A 26,371-nucleotide genomic window follows, 5' to 3' on the forward strand; every position below is an offset into this window, starting at 1 on the left:
GACAAACATCGTGTGATTAGAAAAAAGTGTACCTAAAACATACATAATGTTTTTGAAAGTATATATATTTACACCAATTTAGATATTCGTGGCGGAGTGAAAGTGTGTTAGGTCATGGCTTAGTAACTTAAACCAATCACGTTTTGTAAGTTGAAATCTATCTTAATTCAATATTTATTTGTTTCCAATTTACACAGATTTAATTTTTATTCTAACATTTACAGACTAAACATATTTTTTAAGTAAAACCTAATTATTTAATAGTCACCCTCGGGACCGGTCCTATGACGGATAATTTAATAGACGGACAATAGAAATTCAATTTCAAACGTGAACAGTTACATTTAAATATAAGTAAATAAGTAGTACGAGATTTTAAATTATTTGGGAAAAATAGAAAGCCATGTTTAATTAGATAACATATATAGTAGTTTTATTTACCAATTTAGTATAACATAGTTTATTTAATGTGCAATGTTGTACAATGTGTACATATGTACGGACTTTGGAGAATTTCTTTAAGTTAAATTGTTTACATCCTAATAAAAAGAAGTCATTTTCTTCTGTTTATTTGCAGCTCGAGCTTTATTCAAGCAATGTTCTGTTTTTTTTACGGAAACAGCATGAATAACGTTTCATAAAAAATCGCATACAAGTAGTGACGGATAACAGAGATAGTTGGTTAAAGTAGTTTTACTTATTTAGAATTGTTAAATTTTAACCTTGCCTTGCTTTATAAACATACCTACATAAATAATTTTAGTGATATAATTTTCGTACTTAATATTCAATTAATATTTTAAAAACATACATTATTAAATATTATTTGTTATTTTTAAATGTACTAAAAATAAGGGCCGAGTTGGCATCCATTTGGTTAGGATTCCACTCTAATAATTATGTTGCAATTCCTGCTGTCATCAACACTATAATAAGATAACCGTGCAACGAAAGTATTATTTAAGGGAATTTTCTTGATAATGTATAGCCTGCTAATTTAAATTATGCACGTCTTTTTACGTATAAATATTTTGTATAATTATTTTTTTGTAATATCAATAAATTATTAGATTTAACTTTATGCGAAGATATGGGAATTGGTTTTGCACAAGTTCTCGTAGTCAATATCATGTAAGTAACGATAATAAAAACTGGATAGGTTAGATTTTTTTATGAAAATTAGTTCTCACAAAGTGAATTTGTGTCATCGAAACCAAACTTGCGCCCATATGCTAATGCAAGTTATTGCGTTCTTACATATGTACATGATATTATCTACTTATGTCTTTAACATGCAGTTTTAAAACGATAATCGCAAAAAGTAGGTATCGCAATTAAATTTTAATGCACTTTTACAGACAACTGTTAAGTCATTTCTGTAGACATATATCAAAAATATAATAAAATATCATCTCTAGTTACCTTTACTATGAAAAATACCCTATTTCAGTTCTACTATCAGTTTTTCTTTCATTCGATGCCATTTTCTGTGACTATAAATAAATGCTGGTTTTAAGAATTGACCATTCTGTCGGGAAAATAGAATTTGAGTTGTGAATTAACACTTTTACAAGTTGGGGTTTTCGAGGTAGTTTGTTTTAAATTTGTTGAGCTTTACTCAGTCATCCATTTCGGTACCTGTGTAAGTAAATAAATACAAAAGTGTTTGAAAAAACATTTTTGATTTTAATGCGTAGATGTGCGTTTCTTTATGAATCTATAAATACGAACAAACATATTATTTATTTATCGCTATCATGTTTTCACGCGTCGTATGTCATGTTCATTCCACCTCTTCATTATAGATGTATTAAAACAAGGGAAAAAAAATTAATTATCATTGCGAGTAAACAGTATTTTAGTAACAGTTAATCTTTTTTCCCTTTCTAATTTCTCTTACTTTCCAAGCTCACATACTAGATATCTCTTCTGTTGTTGGTGTGTGTATTGATACCAGTTTCAGGCAACGTTGGAAAAATGCAAGTGAGCTATCCCACACACAGCTACTGCGCTAATTTGGCAACGTTGCACTTGGTTAAGAATGGGTTGAGAGTACCGCATTACCTCCCTCCCTTCCTGCCTGCCTGCCTCCCTCCCACTCACCCAACCACCCAACCTCCCACCCTCCTTCACCCCTTCCCCCGTTCTACTCCAACGCTTGAAATGTTTACGCTGTTTCAACACTTCGATTGGACATAAACACGTTTCAAGGAAACTAAATATATATTGTCTCCCCTGATATACATTTTTCCTGACTAACCACGAAAAATGCTACTTTCATTAAGGGTTCTTGGAAGTAAGAACTTAAAATTTGTTTGTGGTAGGCAGTTTTCACTGATAAACTGAGCGCTTCATGTAAATATTTTTACAGAAATGACATCACAAAATACGTAATTTACCGATATTTACATCATAGGTATTTCGGTATTTAGGATCGGCATATGTTTTTTTTTTTTTTTTTTTTTCCACTATTCCGGTGCCGAAAGTTTGCCCGATTTGTACCTTATCTTTTGTTGTAATGCAATATGATAAAATATTTTTTTATTTGTATATAAATAAATAACATTTATACACAATGTTCCACTCACTTCTCCCCAACCCACACAATGTGACAAGCCACCTGAACTAATGCCCCTTTGCCCAACCTCCTTAAATATATCCGGCTATGATATGCAAAACATTTAAACTAACGTTCTCCAACCCCATCTTCATTACTTATTTAAAACAGCGGCATGCTAATCAAATAAGAACACATAAGGGCATACATGGTGATAATCACATAGTTTTTATAAAACTTTATTATTGTTTTTAACACTTTCAAGTTGATATTCTTTATATGTTTCGAATATTTCATTTGTACATTTCACTCCCATAGAATTATACAACTTTCATGAAGTACTATAAAAACATAAAAACCATTATCGGAATGTATCTCGTCAAAAGTTTTCGATCAAAGCAGAAACAAAAGTTATTCGAAGAATAACCTTAGCCTAAACTTACTGTACAGGTGCATTAAAGATCTATAAATACAAAAATTTTCTACTGTATAATCAGTTTCGTAAGTGTTCTCTATATTTAAACATATGAACATACATCTTTCTTTTCAAGACTGAACAGTGTCCAGTTGGTATTGAAGAAATTGACGTATCTATCTATCTCTAGTTTCATCTACATGATAACAGAACTTTTAAAGTGTTGTCTGTGATTTGTTAGTATTTTGTAGGAGAATAGATTATTCTATGGAGTAAATTTAAAAATCGCAGACCATAATTTTTTTCATTTAGGAGATTCAAATGGAAAATGCACAAAAAACCATAACATTCTCAATTAAAAAAATAAAGGTTCAACCTTTTGAAGCAAGATAAATTTCTAAATTAATAAAATTATGGCGACAAAAATACAATTTGGTATGTGATTATTATAAAAATCTCACATGTAAAAATTTAATTTATGTATGCTGATGACGAGGACTTTGTTTATAAGTACATTTTATTCCAATATTTATTTGGTATTTTTATAAATTGGTACATTAGGAATCTAGGCATTTCAAAATACAAAGGTTAGGGGAATGTATGAGTTTTTGTGGTAAGTTCGCGCACATTGGAAGGCCAAGTTTGGAAATAAATATCTGTTCACTGAGATGGTTAGGACCAGGTAACGTTTTATGATTTTTCTCTACTTCGCATTGAAAGAAAAAAACTGTCGAAAAACTGAAGTGTGAAAAAATATAATAGGCTTCCTGCCGCATATGACCTTTAGAATTTGGTTCAATATTTCAATTTAATACTTTTTAATTTTTTTGTGATACTTGTTTATCTAATTTATGTTTACGTGACGTCATACATGTGTTCAAATAGCCCCTTGAGAAGCTGTTAGTTTTAGAATTTTTCGGACGCACAATTAAAGTAGGAGGTACTGGGTCATCGGTCCCTCCCAAAATTTGAAGCTGGATCCGCCACTGAGTGACGAATAAGTTGTCAGCACTGGAGAGAAGACACACGTGTTGAGCTGACTTTGTGTAGAGTCGCACGTTTCCACGAACTGCAAGTTGCGATGGAGCATGTTGACGAGCGGGCAGGGTGGAGTGTGGATGGAGGGGAAGAGGGGGACGGGAGTGGCGCCCTAACACAAAAACAACACCACCCTGGAAACTGTGTAAAGGTCCTTAGATTGAGTGGTACAATACACAGTCCTCGGTTAAGTATTTAGTTTAAACCGGTGTGTAAATTTAACCAAATGGTCGTCTTATTAAACATATAATAGTATATCAAACTGTGTAAAGGTCCTTAGATTGAGTGGTACAATACACAGTCCTCGGTTAAGTATTGAGTTTAAACTGGTGTGTAAATGACCATGCGGTCCTCTTATTAAACATGGAACAATATATCCAACTGTGTTAAAGTCCTTAGATTGAGTGGTACAATACACAGTCCTCTGTCAACTACTGAGTTTATACTGGTGTGTAAATATAACCACGCGGTATAACTATGCGGTCCTCTTATTAAACATGGAACAGTATATGAAACTGTGTAAAAGTCCTTAGGTTGAGTGGTACAATCCACAGTCCTCGGTTAAGTATTGAATTTAAACTGGTGTGTAAATGACCATGTGGTCCTCTTATTAAACATGGAACAGTATATAAAACTGTGTAAAAGTCCTTAGGTTGAGTGGTACAGTACACAGTCCTCGTTTAAGTATTGAGCTTAAACTGATGTGTAAATGACCACGCGGTACTCTTATTTAACATGAAATAGTATATATCAAACTGTGTAAAAGTCCTTAGATTGATTGGTGCAGTACACAGTCTTCGGTTAAGAATTGATTTTAAGCTGGTGTGTAAATATAACCGTGCGGTCTAAATATTAAACATGAAACAATATTCTAAACTATTTAATGTCCATTGTTTTTCGTAGAATATAGTTCTTATTTAAAGTTCGTAATTCAGTTTTTTCGTGAAACTAATAACATTCGTTTGGACAAGAATTTCGGAAAGTTTTATTCTCTTACCAAAAACTAATTACACCTTAATTTTTTTAATTTTTATAAAATGTAACTGAATACATTTTTGTAATTGTATCACACTTATTATTGGTTGCACTGTTGTTTAAACATTTCGTTGAGAATTTATTTGTTGGTTTTTAAATATTTTATACGTTGAGATTTCTATGTTAATATGTATGAAAATTAAATTTTTCCTTTAATACGATAAGTAGGATATAGTTCTGACTTCTTATTCTTAAATCACTAGTTTTATCTAGTTTATTATTTAGGTTGGTTGAAACCTTCGTTCAATACCAGCAGAATTGATGTCTTCAAATAAAACATTAATTATTTTTTTATATCGGAATTGGAACATATAGAACTGAAAAACGGGGTTCTACGGGTTCTCTTATAAATATTGAATTGTAATTCATAGTTCAAAATCTCAATTAATAGAAAAATTAATCATCATAACAATTTTTTCGTGAATAACATTTAAATAAATGAAGTTTTTGGAGCGAAATTTATGTTTTAATTCAGTTAAAAAATATATATTTTTTTGTATGTTTACACAAATTCGGATAAGTGGTTTTATCAAAAAAAAAACTTTTACGGAAATTATAACATATAGGTATTTAGTAACGATGAAGCGAAGTCAAATGTAAATGGAGCAGCAGCGGGATTATAGAGGGAAGAAAACGGAAGAACCCCGAGAATCGACTCCGTATCACCTTAGCAAGGACCACTGGTTCGACTACACGACTACCAGGAACCCTGTCTTGTTGAAACATTTATACTGATTTTGCTAGTCCTGCAGTTAACTGTAAAACTTTACAGTCCTCGGATAAAGCACCAGACACACTTTGTGTGAAGGTCCTCAGTCTGACAGGTCCTCTGATATGCTTGCTAAAGTAATAGTCCTCGGAAGCTACGTTAGTGTTTGTGTATTCCCGTCCTCTATTTAAGGGTAAAAAATGGGGTCCTCGAATAGGGGCCTAAACACGTATAGGTGTGTGTACTTGTGTTAAGTGTGTGTACTGTGTGTACTGTGCTCCATTGAATGTACTGTTTGTGTATTGTGCATCCAGTGTGTGTACTGTACGTCCAGAGTGTAAACTGTGTGTTCAGTGTGTGTACTGTGTATACTACGCGTTTGGTGTGTGTACTGTGTGTTCTTGCCTATTGTTGTTTGTGTGTTTTTGTAAAATGTTGGTAGACAAATCTGAAGTAGCTTTGAATATTTACTATTTTAAAACCTCTTGGTCTTGATAAACTATTTTTCAAGGTTTATTGGTCCTTAGGAACCGTAATATATGTTTCGTTGGTTTACATTTTTGTAATTGATTTTATCGATACTTTAAGTCTGACAGTTCAAATACTTTGTCTTGACTGCTTGAAATATGTTATATTAGTTATCAAGGAAGAAGATCATGAGGTCGGAAATGTCTAGTCTATACATAACATTGTTAATGATCTGTTCTCGTGGTCCGAAGACACTTGGCCTACATGTATAGCATTGTACATGAACTGGTCGGGATGTATTCTATAAGTATTGAAAAATTAGATTTTAATGTTAAGCATAGCGTTAACGTTTTTGATTCCGTTGGACAGGTATTTTGTCTAGAATTGTTTTTTCACGGTGAATGATTAATAAATTCCACGAAAGGCTATGGGAAACAGAATATAAAATTTATTTTTTTGTTTAGTTATCCTTATCACTGGGTGAGAATCAAACCTAGGACGAAAATCTATCGCCTCGATCACTATTTTAATAAGTGAATTTTTTTATGTTTTGTGGAATTTTTTCGAATTTCTAGGTCAATAAATACAAATTACCAAGATGGGGCCTAATCGGCTTACTGGTGACTGGTTTATGAGTAACTTAGACTACTTATACGATTTTGAACATGATTGATTAAATATTGTTTTTGTCTAAAATAATTTTTTGCATTGATTAATTATCGAAACAGAGACATGATTACATCGATTTAATCAGTGTATTAATAAGTGTTTTTTGATGAATTTTGGATTTTACCCCCGAATTTCTGGGTAAATTATTACGATTTTTCAATATTACGGTCAATATGTCATCAATGGCTTACTGTAGCTACCTTGGTTTGCTAGGAAACCAAGCTTATTTTAAGACTTTCCATTATATTTTATTGAAATGGATTTTTTTAAAAATTAAATTAATTTTTTTTTGCATTGCCCAGGTATCGAACCAAGAACAGAAACTGATCAAATGAATCAGTATATTAATTGCAAATTTATTTAATGAATTTGGGAATTTTTCCCGATGTTATGACTTAATATTTACTAATGTTCAGGATGGCATACAAGTTTAAAGATGGTATAAACCACAGTAATAATAAACGTTTACTGCACTCTAGCGGGAAAAATTAAACTGCAATGGCGGCAGTGCACTCTAGTAAAAAATAAAATAAAACGGAGGCCTCCAGCAGACGAAAACAAGATGGCGGACATGACATCATACTAGCTGTCTATATATACCTTCACATTAGTGGTGGGAGTTCAGTTTGCCAGCGGCTTCTGTGGAGGAAGGATCTGCCTCCATTTTTTTGCCTCACCGGGTTCGAACCTATTTCTCCATGACATAAATACGTTTTTTATTTAGTATTTTATTAAAATTTTATTAATTATTTGTTTTTAGAAATTTAATTTATTTTTAAATATTTAGAAAATAATTATGGATTTGGTGATCGTAACGAAAATGCAACATTAGGGAGTGGGGCTTTCGATTCCAAGATGGCGGAAAGTTCTGTAAATCAATGTGGCGGTAATTGAAATGGAGGAAAGTTAGAGAAAACAAAGTGGCGGATCCAAGATGGCCACCGATGTCTCTGTAAAAGTCAATGTCATCCAAGACGATGGACCTCGCACCGGCACCTCAAGCCGAAGCCAGTCTTAGAATGCCCATTCACCTACTACCATCACGTACCACAGGATCAAGCCAACAGAACCCAGGGATAAATTTTAATATATAAAACGGAAAATAATTAGCGGATTTTTAACTCTCCATACTTGGCCACAGTTGTGATAAACAAAGAGATACACGATCGCGGGTAAACAATAAATGGCGCCGGCAGTGTGAAAAGACAGGTATTGTAATGTAAGCTTTAAACTGTTATTTTTCACGAACCAGTAGATTTTAAGAAATTATCCTCTGCAGTTTAATTTTAGGGACTTGTGTAGTGAGTGCAAACCATGTTTTTCGATTTTTTTCTTTCCAATATAAAATTGCTGTGTATCCGAGTATTACCTAATTCATTTTTAAGATTAACATTTTCTAAAAGTAACACACCAAAGCAAAATTAAAGTAACGGACAATATTTCATTTACCTACAAAAAGTCCACTAAACTGCGAAAAGTACCTTGGTTTACTCATCAGACTTAACGATGCCTACAATATTCACTTTTCAGCACCTTAATGGAGTCACTTCAACAGCAGTTTTATAGATCATAGCCAACAAAATAAAAACAGACGAGTCAGTGTCGCCAACCAAATAGTTTATTAGATCTAACAAAATAATTTGTTGGCGCAAAAAAATATTCGTTGAAAGTGTTATACTTTAAACAAATATACTGTTTGGATAATAATGATTTGTTTGGTTGATCCAAATGCCTGTTTCAAGGGTTCAAACAACCAAAGTTTAAAATTTCGGTCTGCTAATCAAATTATTCAATACTCAACGTAGTTATCCCGGCAGCTTATTCTAGCGGCGGGTGTGAAAACTACGAGGGATTCGCGTGCAGAAATCTAGTTGAAAACACAGTTTTCGTATATTTGTCATCCTTGGCATTATTTTAAAGAATTCTACTTTCATTTCATGTTCACGTTTCGTAATATAAGAGTATTTCCAACACGAAAACACACAAATTTTCTCGTTACCAAGGTAAAGTTGCTGGAAAACTTGCTCACTTTTTAAAATTTAATTTTTCTGTTTCGTGAACAGTGAGAGCATTGGAGTTGGAAACACAGAACACACTCGGGGACAAATAATCAGTTGAGGGCATCTAGTAGGAAGCCATCTCAGATCCTTGCTGGAGTGAGAACATGTTTCTGGAAACCACGAAGACCGCAATTAGATGAACCGGAATAAGAATTAAGTGATTTAGCAAAAACGGGGTGTTATCTTAACAGATTTTCCTTATAAAATGTCGTGTTTTTGCACATAGTTTTAAATAATTTCATAATTTAACCATATCTAATTGCTAATCTACTAAACAAGTATTTTCTAACGTTTTTTGTTGTTAATGTCATATTTTTATGTCAGTCCTAGCATTTACTGAGAGCATGATATCGTGTTATTTGCAGTTCTCGATTAACCTTTTGAAACTCTTTATTTTGAGTATATCACTCATAAATCAATAAAAGTTAGTTTTTCGCAAAACTCAAATTTGTTTAATAAATAATGGACTTTATTTATTTTTCCTTCCTGATACAGTATTTTAAATACTGCACTAGGGACACTTTTATTAATTCTCATTTACAGGTGGCGATCATTTTCATCTGTTGATTTATAAGGCGCTTCTTATATTAACATTACTGAACTGTAGCTAGTGTCAGCTCCAAGTTATTTTGGTATTCCAGTAAATTATTATAAAACAACTGTTCGCGGTTTAACTGAGAAAAAGGGTCGTTTTATGAACAAAATATATATGTTTGCTGTTTCGTTCAAATAATATTTATTTGATTCTACCGAACGTTTATTTGATCGTACTAAATGTTAAATTCTCCAAACAAATGACACGTGTTTACAAAACCACATGATTTATTTAAAAATTATTTGTTGCTCCAAGGATTGACAAAATACTTAACTTCGACTATGGACCTGATTTTTTACAAGGAATATTATTAAAATTCTGTCAATTTTACTCAATTCAATAAGCAGTTATTACTTTGTAGTTTTCCTTGGTTTTTGTGAACTTTGGTTAGCGCCACCCGCTACAGATAGCAGATGTTACCCACTTCCGTTCCATGCGACTTCCATTCCATTCACGAAAACACTCCCATCAAATGCCGTATAACGAGAGCTAAGATGTTGCCTATCAATAAACTCAGTATATACTTTAACTGATAAAATCTTGAATCAATAATTTACCTGAATGCTTTATTTAGTAGCATGTGAAAATTTTCTCTGTATTTCATTTGGTATTAGTATACTTAATTTTAGAAAACTGGGTTTCTTATATGAGAGACTCATTATATTATGCTTGTTAAATTATTTTATAAATACCCATATTTGCACGCACAATTAGAAAATAGATAAAAAATTAAATTCTAAAATTACATAAGATTTATGAAGCTAATGTTTTTTTTTTTTTTTTTTTTTTTTAACGGTACGGCAAGTGAGAAACTTAGCGATTAGATGGTTTCATTTCACTTACTTTACACCATGTTTAATTATACAAGGAAAATGCTTCTAAACACTATCCTTGAGGCACTTCCTTATGATTATGTCAATTATCAGTACTCTATAATGATATCAATGTTTTGCCCTTGGAAGCCGGAGTCAAGCTATTACTAAGACTATTAAGTGCTCCACCTACCCGGGAACACATGCGGTGTGCAGAGCTTAAAAAAATACACGTGATTTAAAATCTGCTGAAGTTATGAGAGTGGTTTCTGTTTGTAAAAAAGATTTAATAAATTTAATAATACGCACAGGGCGGATTTTTTCGGATTTGGTTTTAAATAAGAGCATTCAGAATACAATTTTGGGCATGATAACCCATTACAGATTCTTGAAATCACCAAGGGGATTTCATTACACCTTTAGTTACATTTATCTGACTTATAATGTAATGGTTGCCACTAAGATCTCATATTTTCCCTATTAGCGGCGGTTAAGAATCATGAGCTTAGAGGCCATGCCACGCTAGAAGCAGAAGCTAGCGTCGCACTTATAACCCTACTTCACTAAGGAACAGTATGTACGCAGTGTGATAAATAAAGGCGTCCACAGGAAATCAACCCTGTGAAGACACGTGGTTATTCGCTTACCTTGTGGGCTCGTCCAGGAATAAAACTGGCGGGTTGTCAATCAGCTCCAAGGCAATTGACAGTCTCTTCTTCTGGCCTCCAGATAATTTTCCACAAGCAGTTTCTTTGGTGTTCTCTAGGCCCATTGCCTCCAAGATATCGTCTACCTACAAAAAATAATAAAAATATTTTGCGTGGAGTCCACACATGACAAAAGTGAAACTCCTTGCTTATTATATTATTAGGAATAGGAAACATAATTTTCTTTAGCTGAGGTATCAGATAAAAAAAAAATGAAATAATGCGAGTATGCAAGTATGTAAGTGTGAAAGGTTGCACGTATGTAAATGCACAAGTATGCAATTGGTAAGTCTTTAAGTCTGCAAGTATGCAAGTATGCACGTATTTAATAATGCGAGTATGAAACTGTACAAGTATGGCAAGAATGGCAAGTCTGTAAGTATTCAAGTCTGCAAGTATGCAAGTGTGCAAGAATGCATGTATGCAAGTATACTGCGTCATTTCTACCTCTCCTCTTCCGGTGACCCTACCACATACCTAAATATCGCCCTCCAGCGATCGGAATTTTCGTAACGCTCAAAAATTGTAGCCGCCTCAGCAAAGAAGTTTCACTGAAAAAATAACTCCGGTATTTAAAAATCCAGTTTCAGTCAAATACATCTTATACCGGTTTTTAGTTCATGTATAATATTGTAACCGCCATAAGTTTGGTTATAATTGGTACATTTTTCATTTTAACTAAACAATTTATAGTTAATATACTCAGTATTTAATACTTATTTTAAATATTCTGTTTGCTGTTTACAATTAATCATTGATCTGTTTGCTTTTAATAAATTACACCACCCATACTTCTATAAAATCTACCAAATATAAATAAAACTGAAACCTTAAATATTATATTTTCGTTAAGTTCAAAGAACTGATTAAACCACTGATTAATTATTTTTGCAGTATGTGTTTGCGTTTCTGAACAGGTATTTGTATTTTTAATGTCAATTTAACTTATATTTATTCTATGGTGGCAAACGATAAAGACATTAAAAAATTGATAATTAGGAGTGTGTCTTTTTTGGTAATAAGGGTAGTAATTTAAAACAAGCACATTGCATAAACAGTATTGTAGAAATTACACGCAAGAAAGCTTGCCTAATTGAGTGTTAAATTACTTAAAAAATTAGTGCTATTGTGTAAAAGATATAAAAAATTCAATTCAAATATAAACGTCTAACTCTGTAAAGTACGGCTATAAGTTTTCTTTGCCATGTACTGAAATAGCAGTTCTTATAGAGATAACAGTAAGTTTACGGACTTTTCAAAGGAGAATGTACTTCAAATAAACGAAAACTTCTTCGTTGTTCCAGATAAAAGGATATTTTGAGAGACTACTTTCGGATTCCGACTTCCTAGTACTGCATTCCGGTAAATAACAAAACAAGAATTTTTTAAAAAAAGACAGTGTTTTGCTGTTGGCTTAAGTCAGTTTTAAAGTTTTTTGACGTGACGTCTAATAAATCTATGAACGCCAGCTGCACGCACGAAAAAGTGTCCCACTACGGATGTCCCACTAGGATGTTCCTGTTCGCTCATTGTACGCATGCGTGTCATCTCTCTTCCACTCTATTGGAATAACCATCGATTTGACTTTTCAATCATATTTTCGTCGTTTGAATTATTAACATTATGTAATTTAACGATCGTCCACCGATTTTCAGCACAATCGGTACGGTTATTCAAAAGTAATGTTCAATATTCAAATACGTTTTGAACCAACAATGGTGTTTTACAGTTACACATAATAATTCAAATTACAACCGGGATATTTTGCAGAGTTTTAAAAAATATTGTAACACTTTAAAAATAAGTTTGGTGTATTTGGGATGCTTATGTGTTATAAAATCGAGTTATTAAAACGAAATAATATTATTTCCCTACCGTGAACAAAATGATTATAAACGGAATATACCATTTAAAACTACCAATTATCGAATGTGGCCTCTTGTCTGAGCGGCCAGAGGTGCTATTAGTTCATCGTAAGGATGTCGGTTCGAATCCCGGCAGGCACGAAATTTTTTTTTTGAACTTGTAAAAATAAATACCGCGCACGTAACATTTCAAAAGTAATAAATATATTTGAATAATGAATGCAAATTAAAGTAAATTTATTAATTAAATAGTACATTTTATTTCACTCCTTTGTATCCATACAAAATAGTGATAATTCAATAAAAATGATTCAAATTTATTCATAAAAGTATGCAGAGGTAGATTTTATCCAAAAGATAGAAAAAAAATTCTTCCTCAAAGAATATAATATTTTTAATGCCTAAATGGTTTGGTTGCAAAAACCTATTACGGCTCAGTCTCAGGCCGAATATGATATTTACTTTTCTTCTGGATCAATCATTTCATCAATGTTTTGTTATGACGTTGTCACGTTAAATTATCGTCCGTAAACCGACTTTACAGACAACCAATTTTTTTAAATAAAAAAGATACGTACCTGTTTATATTATAGCAATATCAGTGCATTTACGAAGGTACCAGTAAAAATGACTAATAATAGTCAGTGAATTTCAAGCAGAATATTTGTTAATTTACGTAGAATCTAGAAACAGTATAAAACACCATAAATTCTCTAGGAAGCGCGTAAGACTGCCATATCGGAAATTAACCATAATGACAGTATTTCATCTGGCCTCTTCTAAAAAGGCGGAAAAGTACCATAACGGAAATTTGCCATAAGTTCAAAGGACGAGGTGGAATTCTACCATATTTCCTTATACACTCCATGGAATGAGTACAGCTGCTTTGCTCTCGCAGTAGTGTATAGAATACGTCGCTAGATAGCACTGTAAACCCCCTAGCTGTTTCTTAGGTTATCTTAAAAGGGTACAGATAGCGCTTCTGACGGTTACTTTCTGTAGTTCAAGCCATAAATCAACTCAACAGACCACGCACTAATATAAACAAATGTTTCCAAAAATGGCTTATAGGAAGCAGCACTGTATACTTATAGCTGCGATCTGTAAAAATAAAAATATGGTACTTTTCCTCCTGTTTTGACGGAGGAGGTGAGGCGACGGAAGACTGCCATACTGGAAGACTACCATACTGGTATACTGCAATAATCGAAGACTACCATAATCGAATAATTCCGTCTGGGGCGACGGAAAACTACCATAAGTTAAAACGCGACCATACAGTCCTAATACTCGAACGAGATGAGTAAATTATGTCTATTATCTTAAAAAGAATTTGAATAAATAAGCAGCAAACAAAGTCTTGTGATTCTAGTAAATGTTTTAACTCCAGGTCACTAGTTGAAATGAAATGCAATCTAGTGACCGAAAATCACAATTCCCTGACAACCAACAATTAAGTAAGTAAAATATTGAATTACATATATATAAGAGATTTCCACCTATGTACTTACTCATCACGATATCTCTGGAACCATAATGCCTAGAGACTTGAAATTTGGTAGGAATATTCCTTTCGCCGAGTAGAGGTCAGCTAAGAACGGATTTTGCGAAATTGCACCCAGAAGGGGGGTTGCGGGGGCGTTAAACTAAAAAAATCCACATTTTTCAACTTTAGCTCTTATAGGTATAAAACTTGGCCAGAATATTCTTTTTGGCATGTTAAAATTTTCCAAGAACGAATTTTTTGAAATTCCACCCACAAAGGGCCGTGTGGGGGCGTTCAAAATAATTAACTTTAAATCTATAGCTCCTACATACTTTAAATTTGGCGAAATTATTATTTTTGTGATCTTGAGTTCAAATGAAAACGAATTTTACGAAATTCCATCCAAGATATGGGATTGCGGGGGCGTTATAATGAAAGTAAAAAAAAAAATAGTAATTACAGTTCGGGCTATAATGAATAGTAAAATGTAAATGTAGGATTCTATACGGGTTCAATTTAGATTACTGATTTTGACAGAAATATTCTTTTGTTATAGAAATGGAATAAGCGTTGTAAAAAACATAACCACAATTCTTTCTTTGTCAATAAAGTGATCAGCATTTGATTTCAGTCAGCGTCTTAAGTATTTAAAAAAAAAGGAAGAAGATTTTATCCAACCAAGTATTAATTTTTATAATTATCACTACATTAAAAATGAAAAGTTATATCTTATATAATATTTTTTCCTTATTCGTAGATTTTCATTGCTGAGAAAACAACAATTGAACTTGGAGTTCAGTTTTCGCACGTAGATGACGATGACATTTATTTTCTCTCCTTTTAAATTCTCGATTTTAGATTTATTACGTTCTTTGACTATTATTTAACCTCTGAATTTACACATCTCCAGTTCGAAAGATTAAAATCAGAAGAAAAAGAATAAATTTTATCAATTAATTATAATTAATTTAATAAATTGTATTTCATTTTATTTATAGAGGTCATAATGCATTGTCTCCATTTATTATTAATTGCTCTTAATTCAATTATTTATAAAATTTTTGGCCAATTTTTTAATTAGTTGGTTTATATTTGGGTTTTTTATTTAACATGAAATTTTATTTTTATTTAAATAAGTAATTTTTGTAATTTGTAAATATAATAATTTTTATTTCATTTATTTAATTGAAATATGTTATTTATTTGTAAATAATTCAAATAAAATTTTATTGTAATTTATATTATATAACATGATTATGTTCATAGAATTGAAGCTATCTTAAAAAACAAATTACATTCATTTTAATACTTTTTTACTGTGTCAAAATAAAATTTTTACCAGACAGCTATCAGGATAAATATATTAAAAAAACTGATCAGATTAATTTAATTAAATCTAGTATACCTGATTTAAGTGAGCTTAATTAAGTGAGATTAATTATTAATCTATAATTGTTCTTATAATTTTCTTCGTTTTGGTGATTTTTATTTGAGTAGAATGTTAGTAAATGTGTAGTTGATGATAATTTAGTTAATTGTTACTCATTTCAGAATTGATTTTATTGATATTTAAAGTGAGTGAAATCATAGTGAACTCAATCAATAAGAAGTTATTCTTCATATTCTTGAAGTTTTGGTGAGTTTTTATATTATTGGTTTTTCCGTTTAAACGTATATAATTCTAATATACTCTACTATATTCCCCATGTAATTTATCACTATAATTTTAAATAATTAAACTTATGAAGTAATAACTTAAATATCAATTACATCTCCATTTAATAGCAATTACTAGATTCTTAATTAAAATTAAAAATATCCGTTCATTATTTTCTAAAGTTTATTAAACATAATTATTTTTTAAATATGATTTGTTAAGTTATTAATAATCAATAAATTTAATTAAATATTATTTATGGTTATAATGATGTTTTAATTTTTTAAACAATATTCTTTTAAATAAAATTTTATTACAATACTTACCCACTTTAATTTCTTAACCATTTCATTTAATTCTGATCCACAGCAAAGCGTGGACGGGTTAAGCTAGTTGATATTATATGTTTAAAATGCCACGACAACTATCACCATCAGGTGTATAGTCATCTATACTAATGAGGTGGTAATTCAACTGAGTTTATTTTATATAATGTGTATCAAAATAACAATAAAATAAACTTAAACGTTAATAATTTCACAAATATATATATATATATATATATATATATATATTACGTTACTACATCATTAATAATACCCACATTATGTTTCTGATGGGTTGTTGGGGTTAACTTTTCGTAGGCTGACTTCACTACTAACTTACTTCTTAATGGCGATGGTGGTGTTTTTGTCATGTTGGGGATGTTACAGGGTATTGTGATTCCAGCATTATGTTTTTAGTATGTGCTGTGAAAACCATTAGAAGAGTATTTTAACATATAGATGTACAGAAAAAACAATTGCAACTAAGAATAGATAAAAACAATCACAGCATTTCCAACCTGTGAACTGCGAATACGGAATATTTGTTATACGTTACTTGAGAACGATATACGTTTGCTGTTTAAGTTTTACTGATTAAGTAGTTATGAAATTAGACCTATATTATAACTGCCTCAATGACTAAGAAATCATTTAGAAATACTGTATTGAGCTGGTTAAGTAAAAACATTTCAGAATATTAATTTATGAAAACCTTGAAATCATTTTTATGTATGTTTACCGGGGGAATAGTCTATTTTCTATATTATTTTTCTTCTTATTCTGAAATGATTGCCTGTCCATAAACAGATTAATAGACGGCAAAACACAACGCCACAGTAGCGCGACAATGTCAAATGAATTAGCCATGACCTACAGTAAGGATTCATCCTACCACTTTTCTATAAAAAAAATCCGTGGGACTTTATCTTGACTCACGGCTGTTGGTTTCAAGTGAAACTTCTATGTTAGCGAGTCGCTTTTAGTGTAGTGTAATGGTTTAAAATAAAAACAATAAAAACGAGACATTGATTACGCACTAAAAATTTTAATTCAAAACAGACACAAAATGGTAGCTTACGACGAAAATTCTGTTTAACATTGTCCTGTGATATGATAAATGAGATAACGAAGGCATAATATAAAAAAATTAATGTTTTTTGGTGAACGTAAAATCTGTATTGCCCAGTGTTGTTAGTTCTCTAAACACAATCACACGAATCATCGAGCTATCACGTCTGAGTCGTTAGCTACACTGAACAGAATTTTTTTCCTAACCTAAATTAAAACTAAGTGTACCTATTTGGGAGGTCTAGGAAGGAAATACTCTTAAGTGAGTCTCAGGCCAAAGCCTATAAAGTTAGGAAAATATTAAAGCAAGATGATACAGACCTTTTTGTCTGTTATGGTACCTATATGTTTCGCTGTTAATTTTATGACTTTAAGACGATATGACAATGGCCGGCCGGGAATTGAACCTATGTTCTCTGGAATACAAATATAGTGTCTTACGACTCGGTCCATAAACGTTGATAGTGTATCTTTCCTCATCTTCAGATTGCCTTGTAGTGATTCATTATGCTACAGGCGTGAGTGTACGATTATTGCATAACAGTAAAAATACATAGTTTGAGACTAAAGTACTCTATGTAGGGTATCATCAAATTTCTTGAAAAATTATTGACATATAATATTATAAGTACAACTATCAAAAATTACTGTCTCCAAAATTTTAATTCACATCTTTTGAGTATATCCTGTACTAGTGCGTGTAACTACACGTGATTTTGTTTACACATTTACCATGGGTGTAGACAGTATTTGTGGAAGGGGAGGGCAGAAGCCAGTCCCTCCTCCGGAAACTCTTTAACAAAGATAATGCTTGAAAATACATTTTTAGGTTAGTTGACGATCCCTTAAGTACTTTTTGAAATTCCTGCAATAGTAATTTTTGTAAAATAAATTTCTTTGTCTAAATAAATCTGGCAACCCTACTTTCCCCCTTTATTTACTACGCTCTTGACACTTATTGTTACAGATACAAGTTTTTTTCTGTTGAATAAGCTTCTCTGCACTAATACCTGTGCCTTGTAAACAGAAGTGTAAACAAATATACACATAAAACAAACAAAACACAAATCTGTTTAAAGAAAGTCAGTATCGTGAATATCAACAAATTCAGTATAGTTCATTAAATAAAATTTCCACTGACAAACAACATTTTAAATAAAAGGTAAATTAATTCAAGATGTTGTTTCGGACAAACGCCATTACTAATTAAACTGTATGTTATGACAAATATCAGTCTGTTTGTGCCTAAATATCTCTTTCCCGAAACGTCGCAACTGTTCTCTTAGGAATCATATACTGTGTTATTCTGCGCTATCATCGTTGTGGTAATATAAAAAAATATTTTTCTGTGGCTTTAAAACCAAACAAATAAAATAAAATGTTAATACAATAACTTCATGCTTCTAAGCACACACATACTTCAACTAAACACAATCTTTTAATATCTAAAATTTATTTCAAAATAACTTTACCATCGACAGTGCAAGCTGTCACATAATTTTTTTACTAGTCCTCATTTATATATAAATATTGTACAACGGTACTGTAAGTTTGTTTGCAGGAAAACAACTAAAATTTGCCAGACTAGTTACACAAATTATATCACTGTTATGAAATTACATAATTCATGCTGAACGAACAACGTAAGAACACAAAATTTTGTTCGTTACCGAGGTTAGATGTTACTGCATGCACTGCACGTGTTAATGACACACGAAACTACAGTAAACTCGTGGAATAACATCATGTCAGTGTTAAGAAGACTGCAAGTATCCGCTCTACCACTCTGTTTCTAGGGTAGAGCGCCTGCCTTGTGACTTGTAGGACCCGGGTTCGCGCCCCGTCTCCTCCAAGGATTGCCCAGACAAAATGGTGGAATTTTCTCTGGTAGGAATACAATCCCTTGTAACAAGTCAGGCTACCAAAGAAACGGTGGGTGGAACAGAAAAAAACCTTCCAGGTGGCTACCAAATGGGGAGCCCGTTTCTTTTCTTGGGCTCCCCATGCGGTGGCCATTCCGGGGGTTTCTCCGGGGGAACGGAGTTTTGCAAAAATATTTTTTGTAGTTTTGTAACGTTTTAGTTTTTAGTTACTGTAGCATTATTATTCCAACATGTTATAAATAAATGTCAAATAAACATTTAAAACATTAAAAAAATGTTGCTTTTGTCCAAAAATATTTTAATTAAGTGTGCATCAGTCAGTTGTGTGTTCAACCATTTATCGGTACATATTTTCTTGAAGTATTATTGACGATAAAATTATTGTCAGAAACTTTTGTTTTGTAGTATTTCTGCTGCTTTTGACAAAAAAAAATATTTATAGGCACATGATTTTTTTTCCTAAAAATATTATTTCTGTAAAACCACATAGTTTTCAATCAGGAATACCGTTAATAAGTGTGTGTGTGTACCAGTATAAATCCAGATGTAAATAAAATATTCTATTTATTTAAACATGAGAAAAGCCTTTGATACTTTCCAACATAATCTTATGATTAAAAAATTGTCAATTTTAGGCCTCGTCAAACAATGCGTGGTATATATGTTTTAATTATCTTACAAATAGAGGCTTTGCAGCCAAATTTGCAAATGCAATTTCATGGTATTAGGTGTTCCGCAAAGTAGTAGTTTATCTCAACTACTCTTTAATATTTAATAAATGATATTACAACTGTAATCATAATTGATCAATAATTGGGTAATATGATTGTGAAACTATTCAGCAATATATTTCAGCTGTCCGGATCTGATTTTCAAGTTAACAAACGTCTCTGAATTACGATAGCATTTATTGTATAACCTTTAGTCAAAAAAACTTATTTAATTAATCAGAATTATCACATAGTAAGTAATGACATTAAACGTGGTGTCCTCTTTTAAGACCTTCGAGTTATATTGGATGCCAAGCTTTTTTTCAGCAACATGTAGATAATACTATTAGCAACACATGAAGATCTTTAGGTCTTATTAAATTTAAAACTTTCTCTGCATCAAATGATTTTAATTAGAAAAGAATTGAAAGTATGCAGAAAAAGTTCTTAAATTAATATTTAAAAATGTCAGGCATTTAAATTATTTTGAATATGCTACATTCCTAATTAACCTATTTGCATTTTATATTTATTAGACGTTCCACGAGTAATGCACTTTTTACTATAAACATTTTATTACCATTTTTGTTGGTTCAGACATAATGACTCGGTATGGAATAAGAATTCCAACTTGCAATTACAGAATTAGTTACACTTTTAAAACCATTAGTAACTATAAAATGTGTATAAAATCATAACTCCTTTAGAATAATCTACAAATATTCATTGGTAAAACTTTTGTAATCTACATATTTATTTTGTATACACCATTTGAGTTTCGATTAAAAATTTTTGTGAAAACCAAAGTAACCAATTGGTTAATTGAAATTTACCAATCTTTATGTATCTGTGTGTTGTGTTGTTTCGTGTTTTGTCGCATTGATGTGTATCAGTGTATATCTTGTGTTAATGTGTCGTTATTTTAAGTCACAATTCGTTTATAGGTGCTGTAAGGCACAAAAACTGAATTTCAATTAGATCTGACAGTTTTAATGAAGCAGGATAATATGCTACGCATAGTAATATTTTTTTCCTATTGTAAAAAATACTTATATTTCAGCAGAGTTTATTTTTGAAATACTGCAAGCCTATGCAAAGCCCATCAACATTCGAAATGTACGAGCCTATGTCTCCCCTAGAGCGCCTGTGCTGCTTGCCCTGTGCCAACAAACTACACTACACAAAAATATTTCCCTCGCATTTCAGCATCTTAAAAACACATTTTGTAGACTTTAAATAATTTATTATAGACATTAAAACCTTATTAACATCTGAGTTTTTTGTGTTAAGTCACAGAAAACATTACATAAGAAAATACTTGAATATTTGCGTTGGATTTGCACTCATTAAATAATAATCTACAATTACTTCAATTTTTCCAGTGTGCAAAAATTTAAATTATATGAAGCTAGTTACATTACAATTTTACGAGTAAGGCCGTTTTCCTCATTCCGTAGAATGTAAAAGAAATTATGGCAGAATGGAATACTAGGTACCACATGTATTTATTTTTAATCGTTGTAATAAGAATTAAGTGCTACCTTTATAACATTTTTGGAAACATTTCTTTCTTCTTGTCCGCGATCTGGATATGATTTGTTATTGCAACTATCACCGTCTGAAGCGCTATCTGTAGGCTTTAAAGTTAACCTGAGAAACAGCTAGAGGGTTGAGCTACCTACCGAGTATTCTATACACTACTTTGAGGACAATGTTGCTGTACTCATTCCATGGAGGGTGTAAGAAAATATGGCAGAATTCCGTCTCGTCCTTTGAAATTATGGCAGATTTCCGTTATGGTACTTTTCCGCCTTTTTCGAAGAGGCCAGGCGGAATACTGCCATTATGGTAGTATTACGATATGGTAGTCTTCCGTCGCCCCATTCTCTAAAGGCATTTTACCCCACAAGACGGCCATAAAAGTATACTTATGAAATTGTTGCGCTGGGAGTTAAATTTACGAGAGTAGTATATACATGTGTTTCCGGGGCCTGGTGCCGGTTAGTGGTGACGGCGGCGGTGTCTGTTGCTTTGGAACCTACATGTTGGATCACGTCACGGCAGCCATATTTGTCTCAAAATTCCTCAAAAACGACACAAACACACTGAGATAACTATAAATTTCCGTATTTAGATGGAAAAAGTCTTGTTCTGAAATAAAATCTTGATTTATTCCTCAAAAAATAAAAAATCCGAAATTCGGAATACCTGAAAAACTTTTGCCTTTGAAAGAATCCAAAAATCCGCAAAGCGGCTTTCAGTCCGCACCTAAAAGCCGTTATAAGCCAACGACATTACCTTGACCTTGATGATAAACTTGAAATTATTTAATTTATAACCAGAAATTCCCAAAAAATTCCAAAAATATATAAAAACATTTCTTACTTAAAATGTTCATTATGCAATCCAAACCCATCCTCGGTTTGATTCCCGGCGAGAGTAAACATGTAATTTATGTATAAAAACTTTTAAAATGACAGTTAAGAAAAATTAATAATAATTGCTTACGTCAAACCTACCATCTTGAATTATAAATGTTGCAATTTTCGTTACGGTCACCATTTTGAACAAACCGTACTTTTATGCTAGAAATTAAATTAAGTTCGTAAAGTTAGTTAGTACAAAACATGTATTTAATTATTTTGTTAACCTTTACGGTCCTGTGTTTGGCCACTTACTTCGCCGAAGAATCCCCTGCCACATGCTTTACGTGTAAACCTGCTTTATGCACACCTTTCACAGAGTAGTTAGAAGGTTAGCATACGTGCCTTGACGCTAGGCACGAGGTCGCTGAAAGAAAATCACAGCTGGAGGCGGACCAGGTATCTGATGGAGAGTGCGCAATGCCAGCAGCTAAATTGTTTTCCCCCCTGTGTTTTTTTTGTCATGCACCGCTGTAATGAGAGGAAATACGTGTTTACCAAACCGGTTCGCTTAAGGCCAAGTTATCACGGCCAAGAAAAAGATTTATAAAAAAATAATGAGTGAGTCTTTCACTGCTCGCCAGATATGTAGACCATCTAACCTCGGTAACGAGCAAATTCACGCGTTTTCATATTGAAAATACACTTATAACTAGGGACTATAAAAATTCGCGGTTTCGCTGAACTTTAGGATGGACTCCGCGATCCTCTATGCATTCGAGAAAATTACATCTGTTCATTGGCTACTGATTCGTGACACCTGTTAAATGCGACGTTTGTAAGTCGATATTTCGTCGAGGATCAGTAATTAGCGCAATGTCCTTCATACAAACTGTGGTCCAATCACCGAAAAAGCAAATAGTTGAAAGTGTTCCGATTCTAGCCTATCGTGAAATGAAACAGCGATTTTTTTTTGCCGGTCTCTACTTATAATACGAAATTGGGACACGAAATGTAACGTAAAATACTTGAAAATAATGTCGAGCGTGAAAATTGATACGCAAACTGTGTTTTCAATCACATTTCTGGCCGCGAATCACACGTAGTTTCCGCACCCGCCGCAAGTTTTCGCTGCCGGAGCAGCTATGTCAACTATCGAATCATTCCATTTGCAGACCGAAATGTTAAACTATGTGACAGACCAGCTCCGACGATAAAAAGAGGTAAATACTTGAAAATCTAAACCCTGGCTTAGAACCTAGTTTTAGACCAGGAATATTTTTTAACTTACAACCCATGTTGTTACAAATTCATTAGAGTTTTAATACTATACAGTTTCCTTGAATTTTGGTTCGCGCCATCCGTCACAGATGGCAGCACAGTGGTTACACATTTAAGTTACATGCGACTTCCGTTCCATTCGCGAAATTACCCCATTAAAATGCCATATACCGAGAGCTAATGTTATACATCAAAAACGTCGCAGGTTAATCAAAAGATGTCGCGCATTTGTTTGACTTAAGCTACGACTGTACAATAAGATTTTGGAGGTCAAGTGACGAGTGACTTTCCACGTGCCTTTTAGTGGATTAATTTTGCCTACATTATTTTCTCCTTTTATCTTCTTGACTCGAATATTGCAGGCAAATGAACGGTGATTTTCATAAACAAAACTGAATTGCTAGTAATACATTTTTATTTTCACATCTTCTCTTATATACCAGCACAAATTTCGTCTTAAATAACTTTTGTTTTCATGCCTGTTCAGATGAAACACGTTAGCATGCAATCTACAAAAAGCCAAATATATTCATGAAAGCAAAATAAAAAAAAAATTCTGCATACAGTAATATTGAGAGAGATTTTATTTGTTTTTGATATTCTTAGAAAGGACTGTTGGAAATCTATAATACTGAACAGATATAAATATAATTTAGATATAAAATCTGACTATTGATACAAATAATGTTTTTCTGTCCTTTTACAAAAGATTCCTTTGGAAACCAGGAATCAAGAAATCGTCTATAATACTAAAAGAAAATATTACAAATAATACTACTATACCTATTTGTTTGCATATAAGTAAAACGTTTTTCGAAACAATAATAATTATTTTTTACAAAAAATGGCACAACATTTTATATTTTTTGTGTTGTTTAGTCCAAGCATAATTTTTTTAAACAAAGAAAATAAAAAAAAAATGTATTCTGTTTTAATATCTTCATTATTGTGGGCAGTTAATACTGAAAAGATATTTAGGGATCAGTTTACATATAATTCTAACTATTTAAGACTTACTGCTATAAAACAAATCATAATGCTTGAGTAAGGTTTCTAACCCAGTATTATTGTGAACATTTGAAGTGACACAGTTGTTTTCATGTAAGTGTACAAATTCACAAATATATGTACATTTACATGGATATTTATGTTCTATTAAACAAATTACAGTATATTGGCTGAGTTATAACCTGCTTATCAGAATTTGGAAAGGATTTAGCACGATGAAAGAAGGTAGACAAAATTATTGAGGTTTATTCGGTTCTGGAATAGTAAACGAGGCACAACTTGGCATGATCAGCTCAAAACCTCTGTACAGTCTAGATGCTGGATAGGCTACCGCCAGCTTCAGTTCGTATTCTCATGCCATGTTGGAGTCCCAGTTTTTTATGACCAAATATTTCGAAAATGGGAGTACAGGTGTAAACTTGCATGCTGTGAGAACTCTGAAAATTGTTCGTAAAGTAACTACTACGCCATTAGTCATGCTAGTGCATCTTAAATTATAAAGAATAGCACGGGATTTGGCCAATAATAAATTTCACATAGCACATTTCTCATGAGAAAACAAATAATTCAAGTCATAAATGCTTATAAAATGATCAATCTTGAAGGAATTATCATAATTAAAAAATATTTAATGCATTAAATTGCAATATACTAACACAGTGATGGCCAACTTCACTCTCTTTGACGACCAGATATCATTTTACCATGTTTTTTGTTAACTCGCTTTCTTGTTTGTCTGTCCGGGTGGAATTTTGTAATTGATTTTAAACAAACTCCCCTTTGAGCTAGATACTTGAAATTTGGACCATAGCTCAGAAGTGTATGACAATGCATGAAAATGTGTAAAATGAAGAATAAAAACGAAAAGAAAGAGATAAAGATTAAGAAAACGAAAAATACGAAAACAAAAACAGATAACTGGATATTCGTACAAACAAAGCCTTATTTAGACTCGAGACATCTGTGTTTCTGTGTAAGCATGATAAAAGCAGCTGTTTTTCTTATATACCAAGATAAATCTTGAGGGAGTTCATGCTCCAAGTAAGTGAAATTTGTAGCCGTAAATTTGCGAAGATACAGATAAATTTTGGAAGATCGTTGGCTAATTTGTAACCAGTATTCTTCGTAAATTCAAGGTGACAATTTTTAATAGTGCTCTGGGATATATTAAGAATTTATTTAAAATCATGCGCAAAAATGTGAAATATTAGAAGCAAAACAATTTAGGACACTAGCTCCATATTCGGGGATGAGGTAAGAAGGTGTAATGAATGTTACGGCGAAGGCGGATTGTGGATAGGGTAATGGTTAGGAAAAGGGGATGGGGCTAGAGAGAAAGTGATGGGGACTAAAACATAGGAAGAAGGCTAGGGAGAGTGTTGGGTAAATGGAAAGGGTAGAGTTTATGGAGAGGGGAGATGTTTAGGAGAGGGGAGAAGGTAAGGGACAAAGAAGGTGGTTGGGGAGAGGGTGTATGCTACAAAGAGGAAGGGGCCTAGAGAGAGGGACGGGGCTTGAAAAAGGGAAAGGGGTTAGGCAGAGGATGGGGATACGGAAAGGGTAGGGTTTAGGAAGAGCGTATGGATAGGGTAGAGTTTATGGAGAGGGGAGTTGTTATGAAGAAGGCAGGGTGTTTGAGAGAGAGGAGGGAGTTAGGTA

General features: G+C 32.5%; 1 protein-coding gene across 1 annotated transcript in view; it reads right to left on the minus strand.

The window, feature by feature from the left end:
* Nucleotides 1-26,371, minus strand: part of LOC134538429 (ATP-binding cassette sub-family G member 1-like) — a 203,314-nt gene that overhangs the window by 67,367 nt on the left and 109,576 nt on the right. The window contains exon 5 of the mRNA XM_063379752.1: nt 11,006-11,151. Within this exon, the coding sequence (XP_063235822.1) occupies nt 11,006-11,151 (146 nt within the window). The remainder of the gene's footprint in view (nt 1-11,005; nt 11,152-26,371) is intronic.

Source organism: Bacillus rossius, chromosome 13 (genome assembly GCF_032445375.1).
Source record: "Bacillus rossius redtenbacheri isolate Brsri chromosome 13, Brsri_v3, whole genome shotgun sequence".
Lineage (NCBI taxonomy): Eukaryota > Metazoa > Arthropoda > Insecta > Phasmatodea > Bacillidae > Bacillus > Bacillus rossius.